Source organism: Lissotriton vulgaris, chromosome 5, assembly GCF_964263255.1.
Source record: "Lissotriton vulgaris chromosome 5, aLisVul1.2, whole genome shotgun sequence".
In the NCBI taxonomy this organism is placed as follows: domain Eukaryota; kingdom Metazoa; phylum Chordata; class Amphibia; order Caudata; family Salamandridae; genus Lissotriton; species Lissotriton vulgaris.
Genome location: NC_141693.1, coordinates 710,754,714 through 710,775,876, shown reverse-complemented (window position 1 = coordinate 710,775,876; position 21,163 = coordinate 710,754,714). Strand labels below are relative to the sequence as shown.

Genomic DNA, 21,163 nt, shown 5'->3' with positions numbered 1-21,163 from the left:
TCCTATGCAGCTGCAGCCCCTGGGCTAGGTAACTTCGGCATTTCGGTGCCCCAGCATAGCCTCACTATCCAAGGGTCAGAATCTACTTTCGTTTTCTCCCTACCATGTCGGGTTCGCCCGAGAACACTAACTTTGCAAATTCTAGCTACCATAGACTTTGTCCCGCATCTCGCGTGAGAGTGCACACACTGCACCCGAGTCCCCTGGGTCTCCTAGAAGTAATCTAACGATTCTATAGTCAAGTCCTAGCGATTCCAAAGGCTATTAGTACTGTACTTACCTGCTAGTAATTTCGCATTCCACTTTTCAAGTATATGGTTTTCCGTGCCCCTCGGGCATTTGTATATACTGTGCTAACTTAAGTATTTTTGTAAGAGTTTGGTTTGTGCTTAGTACCCTGTCCTCATAAAGAGTACAGGGCTGTTGTGATCTTTAATAAATAACTGTTTATTTTCATAACACTTGTGTGGTGTCCTTTCACTTGGTGTTCAAGGGGTATATGTGGTATAACAGCTGGCTTAACACGCCCTCTCGAGTCTTTAGCCTTAGACTGCTCGTATCCACGCTACTAGGATAGCTGATCTATAAGGTTGACTTACAACCAATCATCAATAAGGGTTGCTGGACTGATACATAGTGTTCACTAGAATAGTGACCACTGCATATCAGGCCACCTTCTCATAGACGGCAACTAAATATAGTGCGGAAACAGCTTAGAGCGCTGGGTATGGACACTGCTGCGTATGCTTTGCGAACGCGACAGAAGTATTATGCGGCGGAAACCAGGTGGGAAAGTAGCTGGCACACCGATTGAGGGTGCAGGTGCACTGTACAGGACATCATAGATGGCAGCGGACATCATCTTGCGAGGGATGAGGATGTAGCAGCAGAGTTCGGCTGCTTTTATGCACAATTAAAAAAGGCAGAAGGGACATTTGTTCACCTTACATCACGCAGGCCCAAATAACAAAGCTGCTGACTGCCCACGCTGAGCAGTTGGAGAAAGACATAACTGAAAGGGAGATACTGGACACAATTTGTCGACTACAATTGGAAAAAGCGCCAGGGTGTAAGAGAGTAGGGTCTGCTTCCTATGGTCACCCCCACTTTTTGCTTTGCTTTACTGGTTTTCGACTTAAATATGGCTGTAGGCATGCTAATCAGACTCACAGCACAGATGCACTCTCTCTAAAGTTACACCATGTACTCTAGGTACCTCCACAATTGGGAATTGGTTCACCTTGTCAGCCCCTGTAGAAGTGTACCCTAGGTACTCAGAGCATAGATGTAACCAAGGTCTACCAGGGGCTGCAGCATGTATTATGACACCCCTGGCTGGCCACTCAAACAGACGCAACTGGCTGATCACTCAGCTGGGGCAAGGTTGTGTAATCACCCCTTGCTTAGGTATAGTATTCCTATACCTTCTTATATATAAACACATAGTAACCTATAAGTCACTCCTATGGCAGGCCTTAACAATCCTGGAGGCAGAGTGCTTGGTTATGTGTGAGATGGTGCTCTAGTGTGAGCTGAACCTGTCTGCAGCTTTCGGAACCATGTCCTTATAGCTGTTCTATGATATCTCCATACCATATACTCCTAAGTGCATTATAATCCTTGCGGTTAAATGCTAACTTTGGTTTGGCTTTATCCAAACATGTTGTGTAAGGTGTCATACGCTTTGGAATACTACCCCCTCGCCAATTCCTGCGACGGGGGTAGCATTCCACCCTTCTAGAGAGAGAAGACATGTTGTTGCTGACTCTCTCGGTTAAGGTTATCCAGAGCCCCAGCGTCACAAAATGGACGCTGCTGCCACCGACACAAGTCTGACCTCCTGCTGCTGGGAGTCCTTCCAGTCACGGAGGTTTGGACAATAGGTTTCCTGCCTGGAGAGGTGCAAGCACCACCCCAGACAGGACTTTGTGTATTGGGACAGGGAGGGCTGAATAGATTGAGACACTGCCTGGGGCACACTAGGTGCTCCGTGCATACCCCAGTTCAAACCGGTTGCTGGGGCACTCCAGCCCCAGCTCTGGCGCGACACTGGACCAAGGAGAGGGGGTGTAACCACCCCCCTTCCTGGTCCCACCCATAGGAGGGACCTAGAAAGTAATCTAGCCCCTTTTAGTTGTATAAAGGTAGGAGCTGAGTCATGAGACTTTAGATTAATCCTGAATCGTAACTTGACACGAAACTCTGGACCTTCGACATTCTGCTGAAGCTGAAGACTGAAGAATCTCCCTTGTGGCCAAGGAGTGACCACCCTGGGCAACCAGGCACCATCCAGCAACTCAACGGCTTGCTTTGTCGACGTTTCCGCCGGAACCCGAGCACAGAGCCTGACAAGACCCAGACTTCCAGACCTCTCTGACCCTCTCTTCACGACTGCTGCATTGCTGAGATCTGTGGAGGCGACGAGACACGTGGGACCGGACATCTTGAAAAGCCTGCAACTTGCTACCAGTGCAGCTCCTGAGGCATCCTCAAAGCTGTACACTGGGGACTGAGAAACCCCGAACCCGAGCTCCACCTGCACCGAAGATCAGTCCTCCACACTCCACGAGTTCTGCGTAGGGCCCTTCTGCTTGTGTTCTGCTCGACGCGTTGTCCGGTTGCTGGCCCGTTGGCTAGTAGCCTCTGTGACAACAATCCTTTTGAATCACCTCGCTGGTCTGGTTGCTCCAGAATGGCCCTTGCCTCCCTGCAAAGGTGAGGCACCTCCGACCTTGCTTGTCTGCACCAGAAGCCTTCTTTGAATCCTGCGTGGGTTGCCTTTGCCAAGGCTCGTTGACTCCAATCCGGCAGTCGACCCCTCCATCTGCGAGAACCTTCATGGGACAGCTCCTCTCCAGCACCTGGTCGTCGTCGACGCCTCCTGGTCCGCGTGGCTGCAAAGACAATCTTCAAGACAGCACCTGATTGCTCCTCGACATCGTCTGGTTCCTTCCTGGTTCCACCCGGTCTCTGGCTAGTGACCCAGACTCTGTCCCCTCTGCTTTAAGGTCCTCTTCATCCTCGATCCACCCTTGGATCCACCCGGACATCTTCCTCCTGGTCGCCTGCAGCATCTTTCTCCAAGGTTCCATAGGCTTCAACGGCGAAACCCGACACATCTTCACACCTATGCACCCGCTTCCTGTGGGTGAGGTAACGGGAGTACTTTGGTGCTCCCAAGGGTATTGACTATCCAAGTGTCTAGGTTTTTAGTTGTTTCCTCCTAGCTAAACCGGAAGTGTCCTAAATCCTTCTTTTTCTAACTTCTAAGTTCCCATTGACTCACGCGTGTTTGTAAAGACACTGCACGCGCCGCCTGTGGGCCTCCTACTTCGTAACTAAGGTTCAGATAGTGTAGCCCCAGCGATTCCCTAGGCCTTCCCTTTTCTCGTGACGTGGTACTTATACCACTTTGTTAATATATGGTTTGCTTCGCCCCTAGGGCCTAACTATAAATCGTGCAACTTAACGTATTCTGACTAAGTATCTTGTGATGTGCTTTTGCCTCTGATCTCGTAAAGAGTTCAGAGGAGTGTTTTAGTAAATAAATACATATATGTTCGAGGCATGTGGGCTGCTGAATTCATATCTGTGCATAGATCGCTGCCTAGTGTTGGGTCCGGATGATCGCACATTGTTGTCCTGGAAGAGTCTTCGAAGTATCACGAGATAGGTGGCTCCTCCCCTGGACTACAGTGCGCATGGGCATCAACTCCATCCTCAGATTGTTTTTTTCCGCCATTGGGTTCGGATGTATATTGGTTCACTCTAGTCGGAATCGTAATAAAACTTTCTTAAGGCTAAAAGGCTTTTAGTTTTTCGTCGGTATAGTCTTGCGTTCGGTGCCTGATTCTTCCAGCTCGGTTCCGAGCCGGATTCCAGAGAGCCGCGTGCTTTCTAAGCTGAAGGCCCAGTCGACGCCACAGACCTTATCGACGGACCATCATGGACCGGAGTCCATTCAAGAGATGTCCCATGTGCAATTCCAAGTATCCCCACATCGACGTCCACCCGGAGTGCAACAAGTGTCTGTCGCCGGATCATGATGAAGCGAGCTGAATGGCTTGTTCACGATTTAGATCCAAGAAGACTCTTATGCATCGTCGCGCTGCGCGCCAGGAGTCCCAGCAGACTGCACTGGCGCCTGTGAACATATTCGAAGCCGGGGATGATGAAGGAGCTGACCGGGAAGTTAGTGAGAACCTGTTGAATCCCGCGTCGGAGGTCGACTACAACTACGACGCGGACGTTGAAATGCTCGAAGCGGAAGAAGTCGTCGACGAGGTAGGAGACTACGATGGGGCCTTTGGGGCCATGGAAGATAGCTCGAGCGAAGAGCTAACTCAAACTGACATTGGGGCCGAAACGCTTCAAAAGGCTCAGGTCGAGGGATCGCCACTAGGCCTTACCCAAGATCTTCCAGTGGGTTCTACAGCCCCGCCTTCGGGCTCGACTACGGAGAAATGCTATTGAGCCGCACCCTGCAAAATCGAAACCGAAAGTGAAGACACCGGTCTCGACGCAAGTGAAAGCACTGGTGCCCCCCTCGAAACCGAAAGTGCGTATTGCTTTGGTCGGATCAAAGCCCTCCGGCCTATCGGCACCGACGAAGCAAAAGGGCGTTGGCGATCTGAAGAAACAGCTCAAAGGCGTCAAGACGAAGTCTGGCACGCCGAAGACAAAGGTCAAGGCAGTCGAGCCGAGCAAATCGGCGCCATAGACGGTCGACACCGACAAAGGGCTCGGTGATCTGAAGGTTCTCGAGACTCCGCGTCAACAAGAAAAGGCCGAGAGAGGCCCAACCCACGAGTCCTCGCCTAGTGGTGTCTCGAAGGATTCCGACGACTCGACGCAACCGTCCGCCGCTTTCTCCAAGCAAGTGGCGGACTCCCTGAAGCGCATCAAGGACAATGCCTTAAGTGTCAGGCCAAAAGATCCTCCACCTTCGCAGCCTGTCGATAAACCTCAGAAAGCGTCGACGCCCATTCACTTCACGTTGCCGCCGAAAGTGGTGCCAAAGGCTTTCACCCCTAGGATGGTCACCAACGTGCACGAGAAGGTGTCCTCGGTGCCGAAGTCGACGACGGTGGTCCCGGCCTTAAAGCATCGACAATCTTTGTTGGAAGATCAGCAAGAACATTTCATTGATGCCGAAACAGGCAGACTTTCCCTTCATAATTGGAAAATTGCCCCAGAACAGCCAATGGAGTCCTATAAAATTCCACTGAAGAAAAAGAATTCCACTTCAACTCCTGTTCTTGTGGAACCACTTTCTCCACATGGCCATGATGTCTCACCCACTTATTCAGATGTGGACGCTGGGGAAGGTGATGATGATGATGAGTACAGCTATCCTGTCTACACTGAGCCAGATGATACAAATAAACCCTGGGCAGCTGGTGCTGACCCAGGTGATCCTCACTCTACCCCAGACACTCAAATGTATGCTGTAAAAACGTTGCCTACAGAGGATTCAGCAGCGTTTAATGCCCTCATTGAAAGGGCAGCTAAGAATCATGACGTCCAGCTCCATGCTGACCCCATTGAAGTGGACTTTCTTTTTGACACCTTTTCCGTCTCAGAGAGGACTGTCAAGACTCTGCCTATGTTGAAGGGTATCTTGAAGCATGCTGGGGAGATCTTTAAAGAGCCTACGAGAGCCAGGGTGATAAACCCTAGAATTGAGATGAAGTATAAACCGGCACCTAGTGACCCTACTTACATCAAGGGACAGTTGCCTTTGGACTCTCTTGTTGTTTCTAATGCCCGGAAGAGGGCTAATTCACAAACAACGGGTGATACTCCTCCCCCAGATAAGGAATCTAAGGTGTTTGAGGCATCAGGGAAAAGGGTGGCAGCTCAAGCGGCCAATATCTGGTGCATTTCAAATACACAAGCACTTCTAGCAAGGTATGACAGGGCACACTATGACACACTGGAGACCCTGTTGCAGCACCTGCCAGACGAATACAAAGAGGCAGCTGAGATTCTCATCCAAGAGGGGAAGCTGATATCCAATGCTTTTATTAAATGTGCACTGGACGCGGCTAACACCGCGGCCAGAGCTATCAACACTAGTGTCATGCTGAGACGACATGCCTGGCTCAGAATCTCAGGATTTAAGCCGGAGATACAGACCACCATTCTTAATCAGACAGTAACCCTGATCATCTATTTGGCCCAGAGGTGGACACCACCTTGGAGAAGATCAAAAAGGACACTGAAACTGCTAAGTCCATGGGGGCTCTGCAGTTCCAGCAGTTCAGGGGTGGTTCTTTTCGTCGCTCAAGCACTAGAGGTGTTTCCAGAGGCCAGCTCTCCCAAACAACATAGTACTATAAAGGCAACACGCAGACCACATACACCAAACAAAGTCGAGGTGGATATCGTGGAAACAGCGCCAAAGGCAGAGGTTGTGGAAACAACAACTCCAGATCCTCTGCCACTAACAAACAGTGACGCCTTGTCACTGCCCCCCGACCACGCAACACCGGTCGGGGGGACACTTCAACAGTTACTGCCAGTCTGGAAGTCCATCACCACAGACAGGTGGGTCACACAGCTTATACAGTACGGTTATTGTCTGGAGTTAACATCCACTCCACCCAACATACCCCCAAGACACCGTCCTATGTCCGCCGAGCACTTGCACTTATTGCAGCAGGAGGTCCTCGTCATGCTGCAAAAAGGGGCAATCGAGCTCGTGCCTGTGCAAGAAAGAGGCACAGGGGTTTACTCCCTGTACTTCTTAATACCAAAGAAAGACGGGTCCCTCAGACCCATACTGGACCTCAGACCCCTCAATCAGTACATCCTGTTGGAGCATTTTCACATGCTGACCCTGCAGCAAGTCCTACCGTTGCTCAATCAAGGGGATTTTTTCGCAACCTTAGATCTGAAGGATGCATATTTTCATATTCCGCTACACCCGTCACACAAAAAATACCTACGGTTCACCATCCACAACCAACATTACCAGTTCAAGGTTCTGCCCTTTGGGGTCACCACGGCACCCAGGGTGTTTATGAAGTGCCTGGCGACGGTAGCAGCACACCTAAGGAGACAAAACATTCACGTATACCCTTATCTGGACGACTGGCTCATCCAGGCAAAGTCGGCCCAGCAGTGTGCCGCCCACGTGTCCCCCACCATTCACCTTCTTCACGATCTGGGATTCTCACTGAATTACCCAAAGTCCCGCCTGCAACCCGCCCACATACTGCAGTATCTGGGCGCGACAATAAACACTCTGGCAGCCACAGCACAGCCGAATTCAGTGAAGGTCAGCAGCATTCAATCACTGATACAAAAATTCAGACCTCAACACTCGCTTCCAGCACGAGTGTTCATGCAGTTGATAGGCATGATGGCCTCCTGCATCTCCATAGTCCTGTTGCGTGTTTATCTAGGTTCCTGATCGATACTGTGACCTTATGCCCCTATTCGGCTATAAATCCATTTATTCCCTATATTGGCATAACCGTTCAAGTGCGATATTCAGAAAGTCATCTCTGGCCTCACACGAACCGAGCCACATTCCAGAATAGTTCTCTGCCACTTCCTTTGCAACCAATTAGTGCAATGACAGAGCAGAAGTCACTATCTGATATTCCTAGATTAACACTCCGAGTTCTTCAACAGGATAAAAACTCAGCAAACCTGGAAATCCCCGCTTGCTGTGTTTTGATTAGTAATGGAACTCTAATGAGCAACTGATAGCTATCACTTCCTAGTGACATCTTTAATTGACGTCTTATGTCCAGCAAACTTGCGTCAAACCAGGCACCTGTCAGGTATAAATACTACCAACGTTGCCTTAAGCAATTGCTGGTGTCCCATTGCTGTTGTATGCTGTATGCAGTACGCTGATGCTGCTGCTGTCCCTTTGTTGGTGAAGCTACTGATACCATTATCGCTGCTAAAGCGCGAACGATGGTGTGGTGAGCTTAGGAGCTGAACAGCCGTCCCTCTGCGAAGAGCCCAGCAGATGCCAAGGTGCCCGCGGACGCTGTCCCCCCTTTTCCTCCTCGACGCGCTGAAGAGAGACGCTGCCTTTCTTCTGCTGAGAAATCCAGCTCCAACGTTTCTAGTCTGCCCTCGCGGGTGACTGGGATACCGAGTTTCCCCTGAAGGAGATACCAGACCTCCATCATTCTATTCAGAGGTATGGTGTTGACTAAACCCTTAGAAGAGAATTCTTGAAGCAAACCTTGGCAAAACCAACTTAACTTAGAGCTACTTACTTACTCCCCTTCCACGTGTTAGGCTTAGGTCAGGCACACTGGGGTAGGCTTAGTTAGAAGCACCAGTTGAGTATTTTAGCCTAATGTATATATGACTGTATATATGTTTTATTACTTTTAAACCATTGTATGGCTAAGAAACCATATCAATGCTTTTACAGTATTATTTCGCAATACTTATCTTACTGTACGTACTTTTTATAATAACAAGTCTTGCAATTGTGGCAATAATTTCTCTTGTACGAGAAGAAAGACTGTTCAATAAATGTTAACCCTTTATTGACAAACGCCCGTCTATCTATTCTCTACATATTGTGAAAGTAATCTGCACTAATCTGACTGAGTGAAATACCTGTCTATTGTTTCACACGACCCTAGAGATTGACTCTTGATCTGAGGAGCAAAGTTGTCCTGTTGCACAGTTGTTGGAAAACTGAATCCCTTCTTGTCTGTGCCAGGGAAGCTGATCACTTCCTATTCAGTCAAGAAATTTTCCAGTGACCTCTGAGCTAGTTGGTAACACACCCAATTAAGTTTAGCATAGTCAGTGGAGGCCTGGAAGATCCACACTTCTACGTCGATACTACTGTTTATGTTATTCCAATGCGCAGGGCCTAGTGGGAAACTAGGAACTACACTACAGTCCCGCACACGAGACTACATATGCGTCCGCTTCAGGAGTGCTTAGCACGTCAGTGGACTCAGGCTCACGGACAGTTGAAGGACCTAGTGTTGATGAGCGGTCGGGCATACAACTCTCTGCATTGGTGGAATCCACAAAACCTTTGCAAGGGACGACCGTTCCAGGAGCCTGTGCCACAGATCATCCTGACGACGGACGCTTCTCTCCAGGGATGGGGAGCTCATGTACTCCACTACACTGTGCAGGGACTATGGACACCACAGCAAAGGAAGATGCACATCAATGTTCTAGAACTGATGGCGATCTTCATGGCACTGAAAGCCTTCAAAGTACATCTGTGCAACAAGGTCGTGTTGATCCGGACGGACAACATGACGGCCATGTACTACATTCAGAAGCAGGGAGGAACACACTCTCCATAGTTGTCTCATCTGGCTCAGAGCATGTGGAAGTGGGCCATTCAGAGAAACATCTTCCTCATGGCGGAACAGCTCCCAGGCAAGGACAGTCAGATGGCGGACCTGCTCAGCAGGTACAGCCACCAAATGCACGAGTGGGAGATACATCCATCAGTACTCCACCCGCATTTCCAAAGGTGGGGTCATCCAGAGATAGACCTGTTCGCCACAAAGGAGAACGCAAAATGCTGAAGCTTTGCCGCCAGGTTTCCACACCCACAGTCGCAAGTCAATGCGATATGGATGAACTGGTCAGGCAAATTTGCGTACGCTTTTCCCCCAGCACCTCTAATACCGCTGGTGGCACGCAAGCTGAAGCAGCACTCGATGACTCCCATCCTGGTTGCTCCAACGTTGGCTCGCCAACCATGGTACACCACGTTTCTGGAACTGTCCGTGGTACCGCATCAAAGGCTGCGCCTCACACCCAGGCTTTTGACGCAGAGCCATGGCGATATTCAGCATCCAGATCCGCAACAGCTCAAGTTGGCGATCTGGCTCCTGAAGTCTTAGAGTTTGGCTACCTCAACTTACCTCCTGACTGTATGGACATCATCCGGGAGGCAAGGAAGCCCACCACAAGAGCATGCTATGCGGCGAAATGGAAGCGGTTTGTCATTTATTGTGCAGACCACAACATTAACCCGCTGGATGCATCTATTCAGAACATCATTTGTTATCTCTTACATCTGTACAAATGTAATCTGCCCTATGCTTCCATTCGTATACATTTATCCGCAATGGCTGCTTATCTCCAAAACAGACAGCACCTCTCACTTTTCAAGGTGCCTGCCATTAAAGCTTTTCTGGAAGGACTCAAACGAGTCATTCCTCCGCGGACGCCACCAGCTCCAGAGTGGAACCTCAATGTGGTCCTCACCAGGCTGATGGGTCCCCCATTTGAGCCACTGCATTCCTGCGAAATTCAGTTCTTAACATGGAAAGTGGCTTTCCATATAGCGATTACGTCGCTGCGACGAGTTAGTGAACTCCAGGCACTAACTATCCAAGAGCCATTTATTCAGATTCATTCTAACAGGGTGGTGCTTCGCACTAACCCTAAATTCCTTCCTAAGGTAGTGTCTCAGTTCCATATCAACCAGACTATAGAACTACCTGTGTTCTTCCAAAATCCAGAGTCACTTGCGGAGAGAATGCTCTACACACTTGACGTCAAAAGGGCCCTAATGTACTACATTGATAGGACCAAAGATTTTAGGAAGACTAAACAACTATTTGTTGCCTTTGCGCCACAACACAAAGGTAACCCCATTTCCAAGGCTGGTATAGCCAGGTGGATTGTAAAATGTATTCAGATCTGCTATCAGAAAGCCAAGCGCACTCTCACCATTCCACCGCGGGCCCACTCCACCCGAAGGTTGGGGGCCTCCATGGCTTTCCTTGGAAATATTCCTTTGGAAGACATATGTAGAGCAGCCACATGGTCTACCACACACACATTTACAAAACATTACTGTATTGATGTGCACTCCCAACAGCAGGCAGCTGTAGGGCAGGCTGTTCTAAAAACACTTTTCCAAACTGCTGGAGCTGGCACGGGCGGCCGCCGTTAATGGAGGGACTGCTATGTATTCTATGCACAGATATGAATTCAGCAGCCCACATGCCTCGAACCGAATATGCTACTTACCAGTATGCATCTGTTCTTGGCATGTAGGGCTGCTGACATTCATATCGCCCGCCCTCCTCCCCGGCGCCTGTAGCGGCTGCAGCATTCACACATACTTCTAGCATGGTCATCATTCACTTACTTTCACTCCATCTTGGCCACAATGGCTAAAAACAATCTGAGGATGGAGTCGACGCCCATGCGCACTGTAGTCCAGGGGAGGAGCCACCTATCTCGTGATACTTCGAAGACTCTTCCAGGACAACAATGTGCGATCATCCGGACCCAACACTAGGCAGCGATCTATGCACAGATATGAATGTCAGCAGCCCTACATGCCAAGAACAGATGCATACTGGTAAGTAGCATATTCGATTTTATATATATCCTGTGTGGTGTCCTTTCATTTGATATTCAAGGGGTTACATATGGTAAAACAGCTGGCTTTACACGCTCTCAGGAGTCTTTTAGCCTAAGACTGTTCTGTCCACTGTACCTCTAGGATAGCTGGTCTATAAGGTTGACTTTACAACCATCACCATAAGGGTTGTTTGGACTGGTGCAAGGTGTTCACTAGAATAGTGAACATCATATACCAGGCCAACTTCTCACACTCCCTGAACCAGAACATAGGCAAATCGAGACTGGTTTCATCCTATTTAGGGGCTCATCAACCGGGTATAATATGGTTTCAGTGAAGGCAGGCCTTCCAGTCCTGAAGGCAGGGTTCTGGGTTATAAGTGTGTGGGTGCCCTGCATGAGCAGGACACACCTACAAATCCAAGAGTCGATTCTTTAGGCTATGTAAGTGTGGTCACCCATTTTGATACATATAGTGGACATCCATCATTACGGGATGGCTAGCTATATAGTGGCTGTGCTGAACCTGGGCATGTTTTGTATCAAATATGTTAGAATCACACCCTCACACTGTTACCAATGTTGGAGGAATGATTCCATGTGCCTGGGGGCTCCTCCGAGAAGCCCCCAGTACTCCTGGTAACAGCCTTCCAAGGTTAGCCAGCAAGCTAGTGCTGCTGCAGACCGCAGACACGATTCTGCCCTCCTGCTGCTGAGCTTGAGCAGGGAAGGAAAAACAATAGGTTACTCAAGTATTGGAACTTTCATAAATTCACATGCATGAATCCTTCTCCGTCATCGAAGATGGGGAGTCCCCAGTACATAAAAATAGCAATGCAAAGCTATTACAAACTTGAAACCAGTCCTAGGCCTATCCCAATTTTATAACATATCCACCTTATTTTAAAGAGACCAAATAAAATCAACAACCAATCAGATCAGCCCCACCCTTTAGAACCCTCCTGAGAGAACCTCAGACTTTCAGATGTTCTACTGCATGTTGTGCTATGGAGTCTCCACTGAGCTCTACTCAGTTATTCCTTATTCTAATACTATTGAGAACATTCTTCGGCTTTATATTTTCCAGACTGCTCTACAATCTTGCTCTGTTTTCTATTCATTAATGCAGCCAGAATATAAAAGGCCATTTTTGAGCTTTTGCCACCTGCTCTAAAAAGAGGCTTTATGCAGATGACCCTCATAAAGATTGCATATACTGCTTGTATCCTGACAACAAAGCCAAGGATGGCAAGGTATGTCATACCTTTTCTACTAAAACCATGAGGGATCATGAGGGACTTCTCCCTACCTGGCTCCAGAAGCTAAAATCCAGGAGAGATCCAGTCTCTAGTAACGACAGTGATGAGCCCTCATCTGCTTTGTCTTCTAGAATATGTGATAAAAGAGGAAGATCTGACCCTTCTTCTTAAGAGGAGTGCCCTCAAAAAGTCTCTAAAAAGACCTCCCATTGGTCTGACAGGCTCAGTCCAACTAAATCTACTCACCGAGGTAAAAAGGAGAGGAAAGGACTTAACACGGGAGAAAGTGGAGTGAGGAAGTTAAGCTCTGTTCCGCCTTCTTCCTCTCCTGAGGGAAGAAACATGTTAAAAAAAAAAACCTCCTCTGTACTTTTTGAGAAAAAAGAGGCAAAAAAGTTACCACTTTCAACGAAGCAGTCCACCACATAGTCGACGAAGAAACTCTCCTCGATATCATAATCTGAAAGAAACAGGTTAGTATTAGATACCTTACCTTAGAATATTCCCAGGCATCAGACTGGATCCGGAAACTTTTGCGTAGCAGTACCCTTGCGCGCCGGTAGGAGTCTTCTGCAGCTCCACGTCAGTAGTCGGCGTCGTTGGCGCCGGGATGACGTTGCCGGAGTACTTAGACACCGCCCTCGCGCGCTGACGTCAGTTCTTCTTTTTTCCACGCCAGCAAGTGCCGATCCAGAAAATGTAATACCCATAGTCAATTTTTGACTAACTTTTTCGATCATCTTGATCACCTTTCAAAGTCACTCGACTCCGACGGTGCCGGTAGGGATGCCGGGGTTCAAACCCTGCGTCGATTGTAGCCTACTGATGTCGGTTACCGACCACCATTGCTGGTGCCTTCACTGTCTGGGCCCCGACCACGACGACAAGTCCTGCTCCGACTGCTGGGCCCTGATGTCCAAAGCTAGACGGGAGCGGTCCCGCAAGCGACTCGTGCTCCGGCAGTTGGCCCTGTGCCGCTCGAGGTCCCGGTCCGGAAGGAGGTCGAGGGACCGGTCGCGGGGCCGGTGTCATCACAGTTCCGGAAATCGTCATCAGTCTTCGGGCTCTAAGTCCTCAGGTAAGAGGCACAAGACGTTGAAGAGGCGACATCCCTCTTCTTACTCCACCCGACGCTCGAGCGACACGGCCAGGGGTTCGGGCGACACCGCCCACGCGGCTCCGCCGGAGCCGCAGGCATCGCAGGCTGCTCCATACCACCAGTCCCTTGGCAGAACGCGACGCCGGATGAGATCGAGGCCTTCATCATGGCCATGAGGTCGCTCACTCCTCCTTTGGGTTCCGCAGCGCCTTCGGGCCAAGCGGCCCCGACTGGGTCCCCAAGCGGGCCGGGTGCTTCGGCCCCGGCGCCGTCGGGTGCTTCGGCCTCGGCGACTACGGTCCCGACGCCGCAGGGCCCCTCTGGATCCGGTTCCGGATCCGGGTCGTCGCCGGTCGTCCTTACGACATCGCTGACGCCGGCCCCCAGGGTGTCGCCTCCGGCGCCGTCCCAGGACGACGTCGTCCCCGGTCCTACCCTCGATTCGGGTCCGGTGCCGGAGCAGAGCCGCCTCGCGCCGTATTCGACGCTGCTAGAAGATTTTTACTTCTACGACCCGGCCCCATCCTTTGACCGTGAGTATCAGGAGATCGGTAGCGAGGAGGATTGGGAGGGGTCCGAGGACCCTCTGGTAAGTGAGTGCCAGTCTTCTCAGGACTGGGCAGGTGAGCTAGGGGAGGCAAGTGGTCTAGACACTTCGCCAAACACTGGTTTTGGGTCCCCTCTTACCGTGGCTATGGAGGAGGGGGCTGCCTATAGTGTGGTGCTGACGCAGGCTGCCTATAGTGTGGTGCTGACGCGGGCTGCCAAGGCCTTGGGCCTTGAGCTCCCCGTCGCGGCCGTGAGGACTAACCTCTTCACTGAGGTCCTTAAACCGCAGGCAAGCTCGGCTGAGCCTCTGCTACCGTTAAATGAGGCCTTGTCAGATGTTCTTCTGGGCACTTGTTCCAAGCACGCTACAGGTCCGCCTGTAGATAGGAACGTGGCCAGGCGCCACCGCCTGGCTCTGGGCGACCCTTGTTTCCTGTCCACCCACCCCACTCCGAGAGCCTTGTCATCCAGGCCTCTAACTCCCAGACCGCATTCCTGACGGCTCCCCCCCCCCGATCGGGAATCCAAGAGGTACGAACAGTATGGTAAAAAGATGTTCTCCTCACTTAGTTTGGGGTTACGGTCAGTCAACTCCGCGTGCCTCTTGGGCCATTACACCCACTCTCTGTGGGACAACGGTAGCGGATATGCTGCCACAATGTCCAGAGGGGGTCCGGACTAAACTCACCCAAGCCCTTGTGGAGAGTTGAGATGCGGCACGGTATTCCATCCGGTGTGGGCTGGATATCACGGACTCGATGCGTAGACCGATGGCAACGACGGTGGCGATTCGTCGCCACGCCTGGTTGAGGTCCGCCAACTTTTCAGCTGATGTCCAAAACACCCTTATGGACATGCTGTTTGATGGCCGTCGCCTCTTTGGCGACAAGGCAGACAGTGCGCTTGAGCACTTTTAGGACTCCAGGACTACGGCCAAGTCCTTGGGCCTCTCTGCCCCGCGCCAGCAAACTGTTGCCTTTCGGTCCTTTCGTGGCCAAGGAGTCCTGCCAGCCACCGCCCGCAGACTAACATCCAGCGCGGTAGCGGACATGGTAACCGCCGTGGCGTCGGTCGGGGACAACGGCGAGGTCAGTCCACACCTACCCCTGCAGCATCCGCCTTAAAACCCTCCTAGTCCGAGCTTTCAGGCCCATGTGATGCCAGTGCGGGCAGGGTTCGCCATCACCTCCTCCACTGGCGCACTGTCACATCGGACAGGTGGGTGCTGCAAATTTTCCGAAGGGGCTACTCCCTTCCCTTCGAGGCGACCCCTCCAGCCATGCCACCGCAGTACCACCGCGTGTCGTGGGATCACTTGAGTCTTCTGCGAGAGGAAGTTACGCCCTCTTGGCCAAGGGGACCATCGAGCGCGTTCCTGGGCCAGAAGTAGGGCGTGGTTGTTACTCCCACTACTTTCTGGTTCCCAAGATGGGCAAAGGTGGCCTACGCCCTATCTTGTACCTGCGGAACGTCAACGGCTTCCTCCGGAAGGAGAAGTTCAAGATGCTGACTTTGGCTCAGGTCCTAGCTGCCCTGGACCCGGGAGACTGGATGGTAGCGTTGGACTTGCAGGACGCTTATTTTCATATCCCCGTCCTGCCGGCCCACCGGCGTTACCTGCGGTTCACGGTAGGCCATGAGCACTTTCAGTTTACCGTGCTCCCCTTCGGCCTTACCAGCACCCCACGGGTGTGCAGGAAAGTGATGGCGGTGGTCGCAGCTCATCTGCGAGCTTAGGGGTTTCAGTCTGCGAGCTTAGGGGTTTCAGTCTTCCCCTACCTCGACGACTGGTTGTTGAAGGCGGGCTCGACCCAGACAGTCTCAGCCACCTCAAGACCGACCTCCTACACCTGCTGGGGTTCTCCATCAATGTGCCGAAGTCACACCTGTGTCCCTCTCAGAAGTTCCTCTTCATCGGAGCGGTTCTAGACTCGGCGCAGTTTCGGGCTTATCCTCCCGAACAGCGGGTTCGGGATATTCAGGCTCTGATTCCGATCTTTCAGCCATTATCCCGAGTCTGTCAGGTTGACGCTGCGGCTTCTGGGGCTGATGGCCTCCTGCATCCTTCTGGTGCATCACGCCAGGTGGCGGATGCGGGCTCTGCAATGGGACCTGATGTTTCCGTGGGCCCAGCATCAGGACAACTTGTCCGACCATGTCTTGGTCTCGGAGGGCACTGCCAGACAGTTGCAGTGGGGGCTCACAGACCGCAATTGGGTCAGCGGCAGATCCCTCTCCTTACCCCAACCGGAGCACGTAGTTGTGACGGGCGCGTACCTCTAGGGCTGGGGGGGCCACATGGCAGACGCGGAGATCAGAGGCCTCTGGTCTCCGGCGGAGTCCTGGCTCCACATCAACCTTCTGGAGCTGCGGGCGATCTGGCTTGCACTGAAGGCATTCCTCCCCTCTGTCCGGGGGAGTGTAGTGCAGGTGTTCACGGATAACATCACCGCCATGTGGTACTCCAACAAACAGGGCGGGGTGGGGTCGTGGACCCTATGCCAGGAGGCTCTGTGTCTCTGGCAGTGGCTGGAACATCAGGGTCTGACCCTGGTGGTTCAACACCTGGCAGGTTCCCTGAACTCAGCCGTCGGTGCATGATGGATCACGAATGGCGTCTAAACTCAGATGTGGCGCAAGGCCTCTTTCAGCAGTGGGGAGAGCCTTGGTTATTTCTATTCGTCATAGAAGAGAACTAGCAATGTCATCAGTTCTGCGCGTTGGAATTTCCAAGGCGGCACTCGCTCGGATATGCTTTTCGTCGCGAGTGGAGCTGCGGTCTGTTGTATGCCTTTTCGCCTATACCACTTCGGCCCAGAGTGCTGAGGAAGATCAGACGCGACCGTGTCCAAGTTATCCTTGTGGCTCCGGACTGGGCACGAAGATACTGGTATCCCGAGCTACTCAGCATGTCTGTCGATCCCCAGATTCGTCTGCCTCTTCAGGAGGACCTTCTGTCTCATCAGCAGGGGGCGGTCCTCCACCCGAACCTGTCAAGTCTCCACTTACATGCGTGGAGATTGAGTGGTGGCAGTTGAGGCCATTCGACTTGCCTCCTGAAGTCTGTCATGTCATTCTGGCAGCCAGATGTCCCTCCACAAAATCGGTATACACCTGCAGGTGGAACAAATTTGTGGCATGGTGCACAGCAAAAGCTGTGGATCCCCTTTCTGCCCCTCTTTCAGAGGTTCTCCTCTTTCTTCTCTCTCTTGCCCAGCAGGGCTCTGCTCTGGGCACTATCCAGGGCTACCTCTCTGACTTTTCCGCCTTCTTAAGGCTCCCTGAACAGCCCTCTTTGTTCAAGTCCCCAGTTGTAAATAGGTTTTTGAAGGGCATCACTCATATGTTTCCTCCTGTTCCTTTCGTGATGCCTCAGTGGGACTTGAACCTTGTTTTGACTTACCTGATGTGCGCTCCTTTCCTCTTTGTCTCCTTACTCTCAAAACTGCATTCCTGGTTGCCATCACCTCTGTCAGGAGAGTGAGTGAGCTCCAGGCTCTTTCCTCTAAACCTTCTTTCCTTTCTGTCCATCCGGACAAAGTTGTGTTGCGGACACAACCCTCTTTCCTGCCCAAGGTAGTCACAGCCTTCCACATCGGGCAGTCCATCACCTTGCCCACCTTCTTTCCACCTCCGCATCCATCGAAAGAGGAAGAGAGGCTCCACCGTCTAGACCCAAAACGTGCACTCTCATTCTATTTGGATTGCACACGTCAGTTCCGGGTGGACGACCAGCTCTTTGTTGGTTACGTGGGCGCTAAGAAGGGATGGGCGGTGCACAAGCAGACCATCTCTCTGTGGGTCGTGTTGTGCATCAAGGTCTATTACTCCTTGGCGAAAAAGGAGCCTCCTGTTGGGCTGAGCGCCCATTCCACTCGGGCCATGGCGGCTACTACTGCCCTGGGTCGGGGAGTCCCCTTGCAGGACATCTGTGAGACAGCTACGTGGGCTTCGCTTCACACTTTTGCTAGACACTACTGCCTGAACAGCCAAGTCCGGAGAGATGGCTTTTTTAGCCGTTCCGTTCTCCAGGACTTTCTGGTGTGATCTTGGTTCGCAGACCCAACACCGGGGTTGGTATTGCTGGGGTATCTATTCTAAGGTAAGGAATCTAACACTAACCTGTTTCTTTCAGATGCACAAGTTACCTACGTTCTGTAACAATATATCTGTAAGAAACAGTAGTTAGTGTTAGATTCTTTACCGCCCCACCCATCCCCCCTCCCATTCTACGAACCGATGTCTAGGGTTAAGGTCTCTCCCTTTGAGGGCCCTAGTTTCATGGCACCAGTGTCGGTCTCTGGCATGGCTCTGCGTTCCTGGCGCGGAAAGCTATGTACAAGAACTGACTTCAGCGCGCGAGGGCGGTGTCTCAGTGCTCAGACGACAGCCGCAGACGACGCCTACCGACGTGCGGGGGTACTGCTACGCAAAACTTTCCGGATGCAGTCTGACGCCTGGGGATATTCTAAGGTAAGGAATCTAACACTAACTACTGTTTCTTACAGATATATTGTTACTGAAGGTAACTTGTGCTTTTGTATTGAAAACAAAGTACCTTTGCTTTAAACCAACAATGTTAGTACTTATCTGTCAATGGTAGACTCCAGTGTGTGATATATCGTCATATCCCGTCCTATACTCAAAGTAACTGAAAAGCAATCTAAAAGTAATCAAAAGTAATTTCGATGTACTCTAAACTGTTTTAAGAGCAAATACAAACCTGTAATGATTGCAGTTCCAACCACACCTGCATTTCTTTGTAAGGTTTTGCATTTGAAGCATATTCTACTTACCTGTTCGAAGTGCTGCTTGGTTCTAGACATAAAACCTAAGAATATATTTTTTATACTTACCTAATTGGTCTGGGTTCTGTCTCTGAGTGTGTGTAATCCCTCCTTGATTGAGTGAAAACAATAAATGCTTCACATACCTTATAAGCCTATCTGCTTGCCCACACTACCTCATAGAAAGCTGTTACAGATTTTCTAATTTATCCTCTGCTGTACATCTGGGGTTCCCCTGGATTCGTTGTACACAGTACCCTACTTTGGTGTGGTATATACCGAGCCAGCTTCCTACATTAGGCACATCATGTGGTGATGTCAGAGAGCACCTACTTTTTGAAAATGTTTGCAGCAAATAAAAACAAATTGCAAAAACACTTTGTGTGTTTAGGCTCTAGGGCAGTGGTTCTTAACCTTTTGACTTCTCTGGCCCCCCACTTAATCACTACAGGAACCCGGGGACCCCTATTGAATCCGTCATGAGTCATTACTGGAAGCTGGGTACCCTGACTTGAGCATTTCTGATGATCGTAAAACAATACACCAAAAAATATAGAAACAAGCATTCATGAAACAAATACTGAAATTATGAAATATTTTACTTAATTCACAAATATATCAAAACAAATCACTATTTTATTTGGAAAGTTTGAGCGTTTTTTTAAATTTCATTGAGACCGCTCATCTTTCATACTATATTGTTTGATCCACTTTCAGTGCTCATATGATCAAATCTGATCATTGTTAGTATATTACCCTCTCCCACCCCCCCACCCCCAACCCTCCAACTTGGCAGTACCAATACCACAGGTTGAGAGCCACTCATCTAGGATATAGTACTCATGGGCTCAATGTGACTGGTAAAGAATTTTGTATGCCCAGATCCTACTCCATGTGCATCATTAAGGTTTTTTTTTTAAGCATTTGGAACAGTCCGGCCCTGATTTGATAAGGTTTTTAAAATGCTTGGTTTGTGTCATTTTAGAAATGATGAAATTGTCATGCCTGAGGAGCAGACTGGTCTCGTGAAGGAGAATTACATGTGGAATGTTCTGCTGCACCGTGGAGCCACCCATGAAGGTGTTTTCTTGCATGTTGTACCTGGAAGCTACGATCATGACTTATTCACAATGATCTGGGGGCCCACCATTGCTGCTTTGTCTTATGTTTTCGACAAGAGCATGGATGAAACGATCCTTAAAAAATCCATATCCGGCTTCAGGTATTTGACATTTATTAGTTTATTCCAAAATGTATATGACTTATGTATAGGGAAATGAATACTCTATCTAGTAAACTAAACAAAATGGCAGTTGCAGTGATTTTTACAAATGTATTTTCAGCAAAGCCATATAACTCTCTAAAAAGTATTGATGTGTTATAATTCCTTTCTTTGTCTCAAATTATCTCTCAATGTAGTTTGTTGCTGTGTATTGACTGTCTCAAAAGTACCTACATCATGAAGACTTTAAGTTGGAATATTGGAATGCATTAGTCTTTTTAGAAAGTTCAACTTGGCAATACACAGCTGCCTTAAATCTAGGATCACTTCCCTTCGACATTTATAATGTGTGCTAATCTACTGCACTGAAGTTTTAGTATGTGTACTTCATAGAAACTGTACAGAGTAGTGCTTATTACTTGTTGGCTTCTCTTAAGGGCTGTTTAGAGCATTATGTAGAAAACTTAGATTCCATTTATTAATATTTTATTTAAAGTACCAATAAATACAAAAGACAAAAATACATTGCTACATTTAATAAGTCTGTCTTGTTTTAGATGTGCTCTTTGTTTTAAGCCTTGTTTTGATGCAATGTCTGCATGCTTTAACGGAACAAATATGTACATGCACCTCCATGCATTCAGACGGTGTATATGTGCACGTGTGCACACTTACACACAGACACACAATGCGTGTTCACACATGGAGACGCGTGGTCAGATGCATAAAAAGACAAGCATGTAGTGTCCGACATGGTGTAGGATTGTGGGGCATGCAATCCTATGGTCACCCCAGATTTTTGCTTTTTGCTTCACTGGTTTACGACTTTACCTGGCTGTGGGCCTGCTAATCAGACCCACAGCCTAGCTGTTCTCTCTCTAAATTGACATCCATGTACTTTAGGTGCATTTAC

General features: G+C 49.9%; 1 protein-coding gene across 6 annotated transcripts in view; it reads left to right on the top strand.

Annotated features, from left to right (window-relative positions):
* GBF1 (golgi brefeldin A resistant guanine nucleotide exchange factor 1) overlaps positions 1-21,163 on the top strand; it is a 2,509,897-nt gene that overhangs the window by 1,354,825 nt on the left and 1,133,909 nt on the right. For all 6 annotated transcript variants that reach the window (XM_086922141.1, XM_086922138.1, XM_086922142.1 and 3 more), the window contains exon 22: positions 20,014-20,250. In XM_086922141.1, coding sequence (XP_086778267.1) covers positions 20,014-20,250 — 237 coding nt within the window. The remainder of the gene's footprint in view (positions 1-20,013; positions 20,251-21,163) is intronic.